The sequence below is a fragment of the Dama dama genome, chromosome 19 (assembly GCF_033118175.1).
Source record: "Dama dama isolate Ldn47 chromosome 19, ASM3311817v1, whole genome shotgun sequence".
Lineage (NCBI taxonomy): Eukaryota > Metazoa > Chordata > Mammalia > Artiodactyla > Cervidae > Dama > Dama dama.
Window position 1 is genome coordinate 48,710,451 of NC_083699.1, and position 14,670 is coordinate 48,725,120.

At 41.4% G+C, this 14,670-nt stretch overlaps 1 protein-coding gene across 2 annotated transcripts in view; it reads left to right on the forward strand.

The window, feature by feature from the left end:
- The first annotated feature begins 7,528 nt into the window (after positions 1-7,528).
- The window catches only part of OSBPL11 (oxysterol binding protein like 11), a 91,812-nt gene continuing 84,670 nt past the window's right edge, over positions 7,529-14,670 (forward strand). Inside the window, exon 1 of one of the 2 annotated variants that reach the window (XM_061166969.1) lies at positions 7,529-8,479. In XM_061166969.1, coding sequence (XP_061022952.1) covers positions 8,283-8,479 — 197 coding nt within the window. In that variant the 5' untranslated portion in view covers positions 7,529-8,282. The remainder of the gene's footprint in view (positions 8,480-14,670) is intronic. The other variant, XM_061166968.1, reaches the window with a different exon arrangement.

Consider the following 14,670-nt stretch of genomic DNA (forward strand, 5'->3'; position numbering starts at 1 on the left):
ATTTTTATGGGCTTCTGTCAGCAAAACATTACCTGTACTAGCCAATGAGTCTAAAAATGGACAAGCTGAACACATCATATTGAAAGAACATATGTTCTCACTTTATAACACAGCTTGAAGAGCTAATTTTACTGTCTACTGGTTATTTAAAAAAAAACTTTCAGGTTCAATAAGGATTCAGGGGAGAGGTACTGGGAGAAGCAAAAAAAGGGAGGGAAAAAAAAAAAAAGTCATCTTACCAAGATTGATCACTGCTCCACTCTTTCTTCCCCAAACAAAATCTCTGAGTGTGTCTGCTTCTTTAACTCCCACCAGGAGCTTGCCAGGGGAATGTTTCCACTTTAATGCTCCCTACTTAGAGCCCTTCATCAGAATCACCCCCATTGGACTGGGAAACCGATAAAGATTTCAGTCTAAGCTGGAGGCAGGGAGGATGGGTCTCCTGATTAATCAAAACTCTGTTTCACCAAAGTAGTAGTAACATCTGTTGTGAACATGAACATTTTGTCCTCTCAGAATTGCTCTTTTTTTCTCTTTTCCTTCCTTCATTAATATATGTGTGTGTGTGTGTGTGTGTACATATACTTCTTTATTTGGCTGCATCTGGTCTTAGTTGAGGCGTGTGGGATCTAGTTCCCTGATCAGGGATGGAACTTAGGCCCCATGTGCTTTGGGAGTGCAGAGTCTTAGCCACTGGGTCACCAGGGAAGTCCCCTTCATTTTTAAAAAAACAGAAATTTCGGGTCCACAGCCTTATTCTCACAGTGGCTCTCATGGGATTATTACTGCTCCCTGTTCCTCTGCTCCCCAATCCCCTCCTATCCTGTTTCTCTGAGGCCTGTCAATCTCCTTATTCCAGCTGCTGAAGCTGCCACAGCCAGCTGCGGGCTCAAGGAAAAAGAAGGCCTCCTGTGCTTCTGGGAAATAAATTACCCTTCCCTCCGCTGCATACCAGGGTGAGAGAAAAAATGTGGCCAGCATTGGTTCAGTGCTTACTAGATGCCAGGCACTGTGCTAATAAGCACTTTCTGTATATTTTCTTATTTCATCCTATTTCGATTTTATAGATGAGAAAACTCAGGTTCACAAAGGTAGTAACTTGCCCAAGATTACATGCTGTAAGTGACAAAGCCAAGATTTGAAGGCTGATGCCAATTTTGTATTCCTAACCACTGTTGTAAATTCATTCATTCAACAAATGTTCCAGGCAGTGTTCCAGTACTGGGGATGCAGAGGTGGGAAAAAAAGAATTGACTCTTTCCTCATGCAGCATACATTTTAATGAGCAGACAGAAAATGCACAACAGAACATATAATTTTAGGTGCTTGTAAGAAAATGAAAGCAGGGTAAAAGGCTGAAAAAATGGAGAGGGGCTGCTGCTCTGTACTGACTGAGTGGTCAAGGAAGGCCTCTGTGAGGGGGTGACACTGAAGCAGGGATCACCTGGTGCACCTGCCTTTTCACCCAGACACCCACAAGCTGGTGATTCCAGGTAATGTCCTTAGGAGTATTCATCTACGTACCCTGAAAAGTCTCTTTTGATACTTCTGGAAAACTTCATTTCAGCTGGGAGACAAAGTTGGTATTCTCCCATAGAAATATTTGGATGTCTTCAGAAATATGCTGGTTCATGTGTCTTCAGAGCTGTCCAGGAGATAGGTGCCCTCACCAAACAAAGTCATTCACTGTATTTGGCAAGGAAACCCTATTCTTATAGTAACAATGGCTAACAGTTGCTAAGCACTTACCAAGTCATGTGTCAGATTTTGCATGTGTCATTTCATTTAATGCTGATAACCACTCAAAAGGGAGATTGTCTTAACTTCAGCTGTCATAACAAAATATAGTATCTGAAAGTTAGAGGTCCAAGCTCAAACTCACCAGTTTCTGGTGAGAACTGTCTTCATGGCCTGTAGATGGCCTCTTTCTCCCTGTGTCTTCACACAGGAGTCGGAGGCAGGCGGGTGAGGAGTGGGGACAGAGAGAAAGCATTCTGGTATGTCTTCTTAAAAAGGTACTAATCTCATCATGCGGAGAGCGCAATGGCAACCCACTCCAGTATTCTTGCCAGGAAAATCCCATGGACGGAGGAGCCTGGTAGGCTGCAGTCCATGGGGTCACTAAGAGTCAGACATGACTGAGCGACTTCACTTTCACTTTTCACTTTCACGTATTGGAGAAGGAAATGGCAACCCACTCCAGTGTTCTTGCCTGGAGAATCCCAGGGATAGCGGAGCCTGGTGGGCTGCCGTCTATGGGGTCGCACAGAGTCGGACACGACTGAAGTGACTTAGCAGCAGCAGCAGCAGCAGTCTCATCATGGGGACACCAAGCTAATGACCTCATCAAAACCTAATTAACTCATAAGGTTCCTTCTCTACACATTGACGATTAGATGAATTTTCAGGAGGCACAATTTAATCCATAGCAGAAAGGTTATTACTCCCATTTTCAGGCAAGGAACAAGTACAAAGAATTTAGGTAACTCACCCAATGTCACATGCATGCAATCAGTAGTCAATCATGGTCAGTCTGAGATATAAGCGCATGTTCTTGACCACTTTCAAGGATGCACTGTTCCATCATCACCCACCTGGAATCAGGGAAATGTACCTTAAACTCTTCAAAAAGATGAACATATCCTTCTTTGAAGGCATTTAAAAAAGTGCCTTTCTTTATCTTCTTTGTTCAAATCATATGCCCTCTTTTCTCCTTAGACATTAAATGGAAGTCAGACTCAGACCCTATTGTACAACAACAAAAAATTTTTGCTTAAAAAATAATAAAACACCTATGAATCAACTCTCCTGATTCTGATTCCATGAGCATCATGTAACCTTCTGTTAATAATGTAGCTTATCCCATTGATTGTCTTTCATAGAAAGTGCTGATACCAAACTTGAGTACTTTGTACTGTATTTTTCATTGTTAAATAACACAACTTTCCAGTTGCTACACATCCATTTGTTGTTCATTTGGTTAGCCTGGGCTAGTCCCCAAGTCTCATCACCATTGGAAGCAGCAACAAAATAGTTTATGGGTCTCAAAAGTTGAAACCTTTTCCAGACTCCCGTGCTCCTGCTCAGTCTCCATGTTGTCCCTTATTCTTGTTGCTGCATATATTAGCACTCCATTTCTTTAATGGCCAAGTAATATTGCATTGTGTGGATATACCACATTTTACATTTCCACGATCAGAGTATGAGGATTCTAATTTCGCCACATCCCTCATCAACACTGGTTGGCTTATTCTCTATCTTTTAGATATGTATATATTTTTTTGGCCACACTGCACAGCTTATAGGATCTTAGTTCCCCAACCAGGGATTAAACCTGTACCCTTGGCAGTGAAAGCATGGAGTTCTAACCACTGAACTGCCAGAGATGTCCCTCATTGTGTGTGTTTAATATTGTTTTATTTTATCTGTTTATTCATTGATGGTTGCACTGGTTCTTTGTTGCTGTGCACAGGCTTTCTCTAGATGTGGTGAGAAGAGGCTACCCTCTGCGGTGCACCAGTTTCCTATTGTGGTGGCTTCTCTTACTGCGGAGCACAGACCCGAGGCACTCGGGCTTCAGCAGTGGTGGCTGGACTGCTCTAAAGCACAGACTTAGCTGTTGTGGTGCATAGGCTTAGTTGCCCTCTGGCATGTGGGATCTTCCTGCACCAGTGATCAAACTAGTGTTCCTTGCATTGCAAGGTGGCTTCTTATCCATTGGACCACAAGGGAGGCCCTGCTCACTGTGGTTATGATCTGTTTCCTTGGTTAGTAACGATGTTGAGAGCTTCTTAATGTAGTTATTGATAATTGCTATATCTTCTTTGAATAAATGTTCCATTGCTTTGTCCATTTAAAAATATGGTTATTTGTATTTTTATTAATGAGTTGTAAGAGCTCTTTGTATATTCTGGATATAAGTCCCTTATATATATGGTTTGTAGATATTTCCCCCCCATTTTGTGGGTTGCCTTTTTACTTCCTTGATGGTATTGTTTCCAAAACAAATGTTTTTAATTTTCATGAAGTCCAATCTATTTTTTCTTTTGTCACTTATGCTTTGATGTTGTAGTCAAAAGGCTTTGCCCGACCTCCGGTTGTGGAGATTTACACCTTATTTTCATTTAAGAGTGTTAATATTTTAGCTTTTACATTTGTGTCTTTGATACATTTTGAGTTAACTTTTGTATATTGTGTGTAGGGTCCAATTTTATTCTTTTGTATGTGAATATCCAGTGTTCTAGGACCATCTGCTGAAAAGACTAGAGAAATGGTTTAAAAACATAAGGCAAATCACAATCCTCCTTTATTAAATGTTTCAGTGACTTTCCATTGCACTTAAAATCCAAATTTCTCTGCCTATCTCTTCACTTTCACTTCACACCACTTTTTATTCACTGAGATCCAGGGTCCCAGGTCTCTCACTTCCCAAAATAAGTAAAGCTTGCTTTCCCTTTAGCTTCCTCCCCTTTCTTTATTCTCTCACTTTAAATGCCACCTCGTCATAGATGACTTTTCCTCAATTGTTCTTCCTAAAAGTAAGTTCTCTATTCCATCGTGCTTATTTTCTACATCAGCTCCTTTTATTTTCTTCATGGCTTTAATTATCTATATCTATATTACTACTTCATTTACTTTTTTGCTTTGAGACATCACCAGATGATCAATACTGAAATCAGATTGATTATGTTCTTTGCAGCCAAAGATGGAGGAGCTTTATACAGTTAGAAAAGCAAGACCTGGAGCTGACTGTGGCTCAGATCGTGACTTCCTTATTGCAAAATTCAGGCTTAAGTTCAAGAAAGTAGGGAAAACCACTAGGTCATTCAGGTATGACCTAAATCAAATCCCTTATGATTATACAGTGGAGCTGATGAATTAAGGTATCAGATCTGGTAGACAAGAGTGCCTGAAGAACTATGGATGGAGGTTTATAACAGTGTACAGAAGGCAGTGACCAAAATCATCCCAAAGAAAAAGAAATGCAAGAAGGCAAAGTGGTTGTCTGAGGAGGCTTTACAAATAGCTGAGGAAAGAAGAGACATGAAAGGCAAGGGAGAAAGTGAGTTATACCCAACTGAATGCAGAGTTCCAGAGAATAGCTAGGAGAGGTAAAAAGGCCTTCTTGAAAGAACAAGGAAATAAAAGAAAACAATAGAATGGGAAAGACTAGAGATCTCTTCAAGAAAATTGGAGATACCAAGGGAATGTTTCATGCAAAGATGGGCACAATACAGGACAGAAACTGTAAGGACCTAACAGAAGTAGAAGAGATTAAGAAGTGGCAAGAATTCACAGAAGAACTATACAAGAAAGGTCTTAATGACCCAGATAACCATGATGGAGTGACCACTCATACAGAACTGGGAAACCTGGAGTGTGAAGTCAAGTGGGCCTTAGGAAGCATTACTACAAACAAAGCTAGTGGAGGTGATGGAATTCCAGCTGAGCTATTTCAAATCCTAAAAGATGATGCTGTTAAAGTGCTGCACTCAACATGCCAGCAAATTTGGAAAACTCAGCACTGGACACAAGACTGGAAAAGTCACTTTTCATTCCAATCCCAAAGAAGAGCAATGACAAAGAATGTTCAAAGTACTGTACAATTGCACTCATTTCACATGCTAGCAAGGTTATACTGAAAATCTTTCAAGCTAGGCTTCAACAGTACATGAACTGGAAACTTCCAGATGTACAAGCTGGGTTTTGAAGAGGCAGAGGACCCACAGATCAAATTGCCAACATTTGTTGGATCATGGAGAAAGCAAGGGAATTCCAGAAAAACATCTGTTTCACTATGATAAGACTTTGTGTGCATCAAAACAAACTGTGGAAAATTCTTAAAGAGATGGGAGTACAAGACCACCTTATTTGTCTCCTTAGATACCTTTATGCAGGTCAAGAAGCAACAGTTAGAACTGGACCTGAACAGCAGACTGGTTCAAAATCGGGAAAGGAGTATGACAAGTTTTTTTGTCATACTGTATATGTCACTCTGCTTATTTAACGTATATGCAGAGTACACCATGTGAAATGCCAGGTTGGATGAAGCACGAGCTGGAATCAAGCTTGCTGGGAGAAATCATCAACATCATATATGCAGATGATACCACTCCATTGGCAGAAAGCAAAGAGGATCTAAAGAGCCTCTTGATGACGGTGAAAGAGGAGAGTGAAAAAGCTGGCTTGAAACTCAACATTCAAAAAACTAAGACGATTGCTGAAGCTGAAGCTCCAATCCTTTGGCCACCTGATATGAAGAGCTAACTCATTGGAAAAGACCCTGATGCTGGGAATGATTGAAAGCAACAGAAGAAGACATCAGAGGAGTGAAGATAACTTAACCGACTCAATGGACATGAATTTGAGCAAACTGTGGGAGATAGGGGAGTACAGAGGAGCCTAGAGTGCTGCAGTCCATGGGGTGGCAAAGAGTCGGAGACAACTTAGCAACTGAACAACAACAATACTTCTACTGTTTCACACATGGTATACATTCAAAAGTGATGTTAGAAACTGGAATTTACAATTAGAAAGAAAGAAAATTTAGTTGCTCAGTCATGTCTGACTCTTTGGGAACCCATGGACTGTAGCCTACAAGGTTCCTCTGTCCATGGGTTTTTCCAGGCAAGAGTATTGGAGTGGGTGGCCATTTCCTTCTCCAGAGGATCTTCCCAGCCCAGGGACCGAACGCGGGTCTCCCACATTGTAAACAGACGCTTTACCGTCTGAGCCACCAGGGAAGTCCTAGAAGGGACTTTATAAATCACCTAAACATTCTGATTTCACAGGTACAAAAGTCTAGGCCTAAGGAGGGTGAAAGAATTGTCTGAGGTCAGAAAAAACAGTGTCCTTAGTCCCTAAGTTGTGTCTGACTGGACTCTTTTGAGATCCCATGGACTGTAGCCTACCAGGCTCCTCTGTCCAGGGGATTTCCCACGCAAGAATACTGGAGCGGGCTGCCATTTCCTACTCAAGGCAGCCTTGGAGACCCAGGGATCAAAGCAGCATCTCCTGCATTGGCAGGCGTATTCCTTACTGCTGAGCCACCAGGGCAGACCCTCAGAATAACTAGTTTTGATTCTGAGAGCTCTAATTTACATGATAATTTCTTTTTCATTTATAATACTGATTTGCCTTATGCCAATACGGATTTTTTTTTTTTTTTTTACTAAAATGAATTATTTTTTAAAAATTCCTTACAGAAATGACATTTTTCTAAACTTTCTTCCTAAAATGCCTGGAATGGGCCCTCAGATAGAAGGCCCTTGCCGGGGATAGGAAGGTCGCAAGACACCTTCATTAGGGCGCTAACTCCTTTTTTTTCCGCCTTGTGGCTGACCCACCGCTCCTCCCTCCGCTGCCTGCCCCCTCCCTTTCCTCGGAGTCCACCGCCCCAGCACCTCGATCCCTGAGGCTCCGCCCCCTTCAGGGCCGCGCGCCCTTCTCCAAGATGGCGCCAGTGGCCTCTCCTCTCGGGGAAGTGAGCTCACGCTACTCCGGAAGGGAAGGCGGGGAGAGAGCGAGCGGGCGGGTGACCGGCTGTGGGGTTCTAGGGCTGTGGGTGGGGCGGTGGCCGCAGTTGAGGGTTTCACGTTTGGGCTGTAGCGAGGGTGAGGGACTCGTCCGCCTCTGGGAACCTGGTCGAGGGCCCAGGGCCGGGGGCGTTGGAGGAAATCGCCCCGAGCTGTTCGCCTCTGACTGGAGGCGAGGCGACCCTGGGAGCCGGCGTCCCGCCCCCGGCGGCCTCCTTCCCCGACCCTCCTCCCGGGCTGAGCTCGAGCCGCTCCAGCTCTGCCTCGAGAGCTGCTGTGGGAACCGCCGAGCGGGCTGGACTGAACCTTCCCGCTGAGGACCAGCTTGAGAAGAGGGAGCGAGGCGGGTCAGTCCGTCAGCCCAGAGGTCAGGCCGCGGGTTCCGTCAGTCGTCCGCACTTCGCCCAGCCCTCCTGGCTAGGGTCGCGACCTCCTCACGCTGTTTCTGCTCCTGCTTTGAGCATGCCACCAGGTCCTCTGGCAGGGTGATTTTTTTTTTTTTCTTTCCCTCCTTGCTTTTGCCCGGAAGGAGATATATATTTAAAGGACATCTGCCCTCATCGCTGTCCTTCTCCTTTTAAAAGTTTCCTTCGGGGGAATGCTTGTATTCCTTCCCTGGACTGTTTGATGATTACTGCTCCAGCCGCCGGCTGGTTTAGCAATTGGGAGCCCTTTCAGATCAGATCTTAAATCTTATCACTTACAAAACTACTCTACAGAGTTGTTTCTCCCGCCCAAGAAGGGCAGATGGACTTTGGAGTTAAGATGCAGGGGGGTGAACCAGTGTCAGCAATGAAAGTCTCAGAGAGCGAAGGAAGGCTGGAGGGCCTGGCCACCGCGGTGACCCCGAACAAGAGCAGCAGCAACAGCAGCTGTGGGGGTGGAATCAGCAGCAGCAGCAGCAGCAGCAGCCGAGGCGGCAGTGCCAAAGGCTGGCAGTACAGGTATGGCCCTTTCTCCAAGGTGATTTCCTGAGGAGGGGGTGAGTATGCTGAAGTCTGCATTCCTGCAGTTGTTGAAGGGTTAGGTTTATGCAGTAACTTCAGAAGTAGCTAATACGTTTCATTTGGACCTGGGGGTCTCAACTTTCATTAGCAAGATTTAATACGTTTATTTGTCCATTCAACAGGTATTTATTGAAGGCCTTTTGGAGAACACATAAATGTATCCCTTAACTCCCTGTACAACCGTAGAGTTAATTTTTCCTGTGATTTGAGTCTATACTCACTTTTTTTTTTTTTTGCCCATATTGTAATTTGTTTACAATAAGTCTGCCTCCCTTTCTTGCTTGTTGAAGGTGGGGAACTGTTTAACTCCACTCTCCAGAGGCTAGCAAAATGCTTGGTGCTGAGAACTTGTTTGTCCAGTGATGGAATCATTCAATCAGAAAAGATTCTTGTCCTCATAGTATTTGTGATTTAGAAAAAGAGATGTACCTAAATAATTTAAATACAGAGTGTGTGCATGCTCAGTCGTGTCTGTCTTTGTGACCCCGTGGACTGTAGCCTGCCAGGCTCCTCTGTCCATGGAATTCTCCAGGCAAGAATACTGGAGTGGGTTGCCATTCCTGTCTCTAGGGGATCTTCCTGATCCAGGGATCGAACTCAGGTCTTGGCAAAAGTACAAATGCTAGTGCTTTCGATACTCTAAACTAGTGAGATGTTTCAGTTTGAGTTGATTAGGCCACACCCCTCTGTCTTTGAGAGATTCTACATTTATTAATTTATTAATTTTCATTGATATGAATGAAAAACTGAAGGAACAGGAAGTGAGTGCTGGAGAAGTAATGGTAGTTTTTTGTTTTTGATAATGTATAGGATAGGTGAGCATAGCCATCCAGAATCTTTTTTTTTTAATTGAGAAATATTTGACATGTAACATTATATTAGGTTCAGGTGTACAACGTAAAGATTTGATATTTGTATGTATTGTGGAATGATCACCATAATAGATCTAGTTAATGTGTGTCCCCACACAGAGTTAATTTTTTTTTTAATGAGAACTCTCTTAGCAACTTTCAAATGTGTGATACAGTATTATCAACTATAGTCGTGATGCTGCACATTACGTTTCCATGACTTATTTATAACTGGAAGTTTGTACCTTTTGATCACCTTCATCCATTTTACCCACCCCTGCCTCTGGCTGCCCTCAGTCTGTTCTCTGTATTTATGAGTTTCGTTTTGTTTTTTAGATTCTACATATAAGAAGGATTGTACTGTATTTGTCTTTTCTCTTTCTGACTTTTCTCACTTAGCATAATGCCCTCAAAAAGTACATCCACCTTATTGCAAATGGCAATATTTCCTTTTTTATGGCTGAATAATATTCTGCTGTGTGTATATATACCATATTTTATTTATCTACTCATCATTGTACATTTGATGGACTCTTTGGTTGCGTCCATGTTTTGGCTTTTGTAAATAATGCTGCAGCGAACATGAAGGTTCCGATATATTTTCAAATTAGTGTTTTCCTTTCCTTCAGATGAATACCTGGAAGTGAAATTGCTGGATTATTCAGAACCTTAAGAATGAATGAATGAAATTGTAATATCCTGTGTTATTGGAATTACAGGAATGAATTCTTAAATTTTGGTCAAATGATTGCCTTATGCCTAGCTCTAGTCCTTTTTAGCCTTTGTGATGTTTCTAGTGAAATTTGTATGAAATTTGGAAGAGATTAAAATCAAGATTTTGTGAAGGCTATACATTTATCATGAATAGTATCCATATATCTGAAATACGCTTGGCTATATTTACATACAGAAAAGTGGAAGATTATAACTTTTTATTGGTAAGTGATCATACAAAAGGAAAGTATAGTTACTGTGAAATGTCTAGGCTCAGTTTTGGAATGCATGATGCTTTTGTGTGTGTCTGTGTAGTTTAAGACTAACCATATAAAATTATCAATAACTTAGCAGGGTTATTTTGCTATAACTTAAGGAAGCAAGATAAAGTAATATTTCATGTAGCCAGAGGTCAGTCTTCTGACATCCTCAACTGTTTGAAACCCAATCTTTAATTGAATTGAAAAGTGAAACAGGTTTTTTAACACTGTCATAAAGCCATATACTTTATTCCTATACTTTGATTCAGGACTCTATTATCCCTTACTTAGGGTATTATTTAATGGTTATATAATTTTAAAACTAGAATCTGTTGAAAGCACAAAGGAAAAAAGTTATCAGGAAATGGCAACTGACAACATAGAACAGGCAAAGACTTGAAAAATTAACATGCAGATTCAGCTATATTACTTCCTATTAATATAATTATAGTTACAATGACTTTGTCATCCAGGAAAGTACAATATGTTTAAGAAGGCAGAGAACTGTATCATACTATGGTGAACAGTTTCAAGGAAAATGACTAAATTAAAAAAAATGGCTTAAGTGTTGGGTAATTCAGTTATGTGGAGCTCTTCTCCAGTGATACAGATATATAGCGCATTACTGCATTTACATACTGACATATACTTTTACTTACATGAGGCTTATTCAAAGCTAATCTTTCAGCCTGTCTCTCAGTTGAATTTATCCCTTTATCCTGTAGGACATTAGTCAGACAGTTTCCTTCATTGTCTTGTGTTACTTCTTCCCAGGCTTCTTCCTCTGAGGCCCTAAGTCTCTAGATTTAAAAAACAAAAACAATGATGAAAACTAATCTCAACCTTTCCTCTTAAAAACAGTTTACACTCAACTGCTTCCATTTCCATAACCCTTATTTATTGCTCAACCCATGACAATTGGCTCTGTCCTTATCAAGGATATGAGTAAAAAATGATGAATATTTTTAGATTCTTATTCCAACTTTATAATATATATGATATCTTTATAAGTGTATCTGTTACTATTCTTTTCTTGCCTTTTTTGACATTATTTTCTCTTAATTTCTCCTTTATTGCTCTAAGAAAAAGCACCAAGTCATGTCCGACTCTTGTGACCCCATGGACTGTAGCCTGCTAGGCTCCTCTGTCCATGGGATTCTCCAGTCAAGAATACTGGAGTGGGTTGCCATTTCCTTCTCCAGGGGATCTTCCGGACCCAGGAATCAAACCCAGGTCTCCTGCGTTGCAGACAGATTCTTTACTGACTGCTATGCTGGGAGCCCCGTTATTGCTCTAACTTTTGTCTAATTGCTCCTTTCTCACTTCTTTGGTTGGCTCTTTTACTTTAGAAGCTAATATGTTGCTTCATCATCTCCTCTTAAGCTCATGATTTCTGTTTGCTGTCTCATTCTCTTCCATGGCCTCACCAGTCCCCATCTGGAATTTTAGAGCCATAAATGCAACTGTGCTTACCTGTAACTGGCTACTATCCCATTTTAAAAAATGGAGATTTCAGGTTATGTCTTAGGGAGTGGTTGAAATTTAGTAAAGACTGTGTGATTCAGTGGCTTCCCAGGTGGCACAGTGCTAAAGAATCCACCTGCCAGTGCAGGAGACACAGAGATGTGGGCTCTATCCCAGGATCCGGAAGATCCCCTAGAATAGAAATGGTAAAATGCTCCAGTATTCTTGCCTGGAAATTTCCAGGGACAGAGGAGCCTGGCGGGCTATAGTCTGTGCTCACGACTGAGCAGCTGAGCACATGCACTGTGGTTCAGACACTGGGCTTTGGCTTTGCAGACTTAGAAGATGAATTGGCATAATGCTTTCATGAGTCATATATGTTGTAGCATATATTGTTACTTTATTCCTTTTTGTGGCTGAATAATATTCCATTTATGAGTACACCACATTTTGCTAATCTGTTCATCAGTTTCCATGTTGTATATTATGCATAATGCTGCTTTGAACATTTGTGTTCAAGTTTTATGTGGACATAGGTTTTCATTTCTCTTGGATATATACCTAGGAGTAGAATTGTTGGGTCATAAGATAATTGTTTAACTGGTCAACTGTTTGTGAACCTGTTAGACCATTTTCCAAAACTGCTGCACCATCTTATCTTCTTATCAGCAGTATCTTAAGGTTTTAATTTCTTGATATTCTCATCAACACTTGTTACTGTCTGTCTTTTTGGTTTTAGCCATCCTAGTGGGTATGAAATGGCATCTCATTGTGGTTTTTGAATTGCATTTCCTTGATGACTAATAATGTTAAGTATCTTCATGTACTTACTGGTTATTTGTCTGTCTTCTTTGGAGAAATGTGTATTCAGATCTTTTGGCCACTTTAAAAAAATTGAACTGGATAGTTGGTTTACAATATTGTGCTAGTCTCAAGTATACAGCAAAGTGTCAGATTCTTTTCCATTGTAGGTTATTACAAGATACTGAATATAGTTCCCTGTGCTATGCAGCAGGTCCTTGCTGTTTATCTATTTTATATACAGCAATTTGTATCTGTTAATCCCAAACTCCTAATTTATCCCTTACCCCCTTTCCCCTTTGATAATCATAAATTTGTTTTCAATGTCTGCGAGTCTGTTTATATCTTATAAATATAAGTTCCTTTGTGTCTTTTTTTTAGATTCCACAAATAAGTGATATATGATATTTGTCTTTTTCTTACTTATTTCACTTACTCTGTTAAAGTCTAGGTACATCCATGTTGCTGCAAATGGCATTATTCTTTTTTTGCTGAGTAGTATTCTTTTGTGTGTGTGTGTGTGTATTACATCTTCTTTACCTATTCATCTATATCAGTGGACATTTAGGTTGCTTCCATGTCTTGATTATTATAATTCTGTGAACATTGGGATGCATCTGTCTTTTCGAGTTAGAGTGTTCATCTTTTCCAGATATATGCCCAGGAGTGAGATTGCTGGATCATATGGTAACTCTATTTTTAGTTTTTTAAGGAACCTCCATACTGTTTTCCAGAGTGGCTGTACCAGTTTGTATCCTTACCAACAGTGTAGGAGGATTCCTTTTTCTTCACAGCCTCTCCAGCATTTATTATTTGTAGACTTTTTGTTGATATCTTTGGCCATTTTAAAATTGGATTATTTGTCTTTTTATTATTGAGTTGTAAGGGTTCTTTGTGTATTCTGTGAACAATTCTCTTATCAGAAGGTGAAGGTGAAGTCGCTCAGTCATGTCCAACTCTTTGCGGCCCCATGGACTGTAGCTCACCAGGCTCCTCAGTCCATGGGATTTTCCAAGCAAGAGTACTGGAGTGGGTTGCCATTTCCTTCTCCAGGGGATCTTCCCGACCCAGGGACCGAACCTGGGTCTCCCGCATTGTGGACAGATGCTTTACCGTCTGAGCCACCAGGGAAGCCCTCTCTTATCAGATATTGATTTGCAAATATTTTTTCCCACTTGTGGGTTGTCTTTTCACTTTTTTTTTTTTTGCCAAGCCACAGGGCTTGTGGGATCTTAGTTCCCCAACCAGGGATTGAATTTAGGCCCACGGCAGTGAAAGCCCAGAGTCCTAACCACTGGACCACCAGGGAATTCTGGTCTTTTCACTTTTTTGATGAAATTTTTTGTAGCACAGAAGCTTTTAATTTCCATGAAGCCCCATCTGTTTTTTCTTTTGCTTATTACTTGGGGCCCCTGGATCAGAGACCCTCAATATGAGGATTGGGAGAATATGCTGCCTCAACAATTTAGGGACAATGCCCCTTCCCAGAAAGTAGTCTAAATAAGTTGGCAAAGGTTATATAGCTAGTAAATGAGAGAAATTTTATTCCCAGGGAGCTGTTTGCCTAAAGATATTAAAAGTAGATGAGCTCTCTAAAGGAATGAATAATTATTGATGAAGAATTAGTTAGAACATGGAAGCTTCTTGCTTTCTTGCCTTTTCATACTGCTCATGGGGTTCTCGTAGCAAGAATACTGGAGTGATTTGCCATTCCCTCTTAGAGTGGACCACATTTTGTCAGAACTCTCTACTATGACCTGTCTGTCTTCGGTGGACCTTTACGGCATAGCTCATAGCTTCGAGTTATGCAGGCCCCTTCACCATGACAGGGCTGTTACCATGATGCAGAGAACTACTCATTGGAAAAGACCCTGATGCCAGAAAAGTTTGAAGTCAAAAGGAGAATAGGGCAGCAGAGGATGAGATAACTGGTTGGGTAGCATCACCGACTCAATGGACATGAATTTGAGCAAACTCTGGGAGATACTGAAGGAAGGACAGGGAAGCCTGGCTTACTGCAGTCCATGGGCTTGCAAAG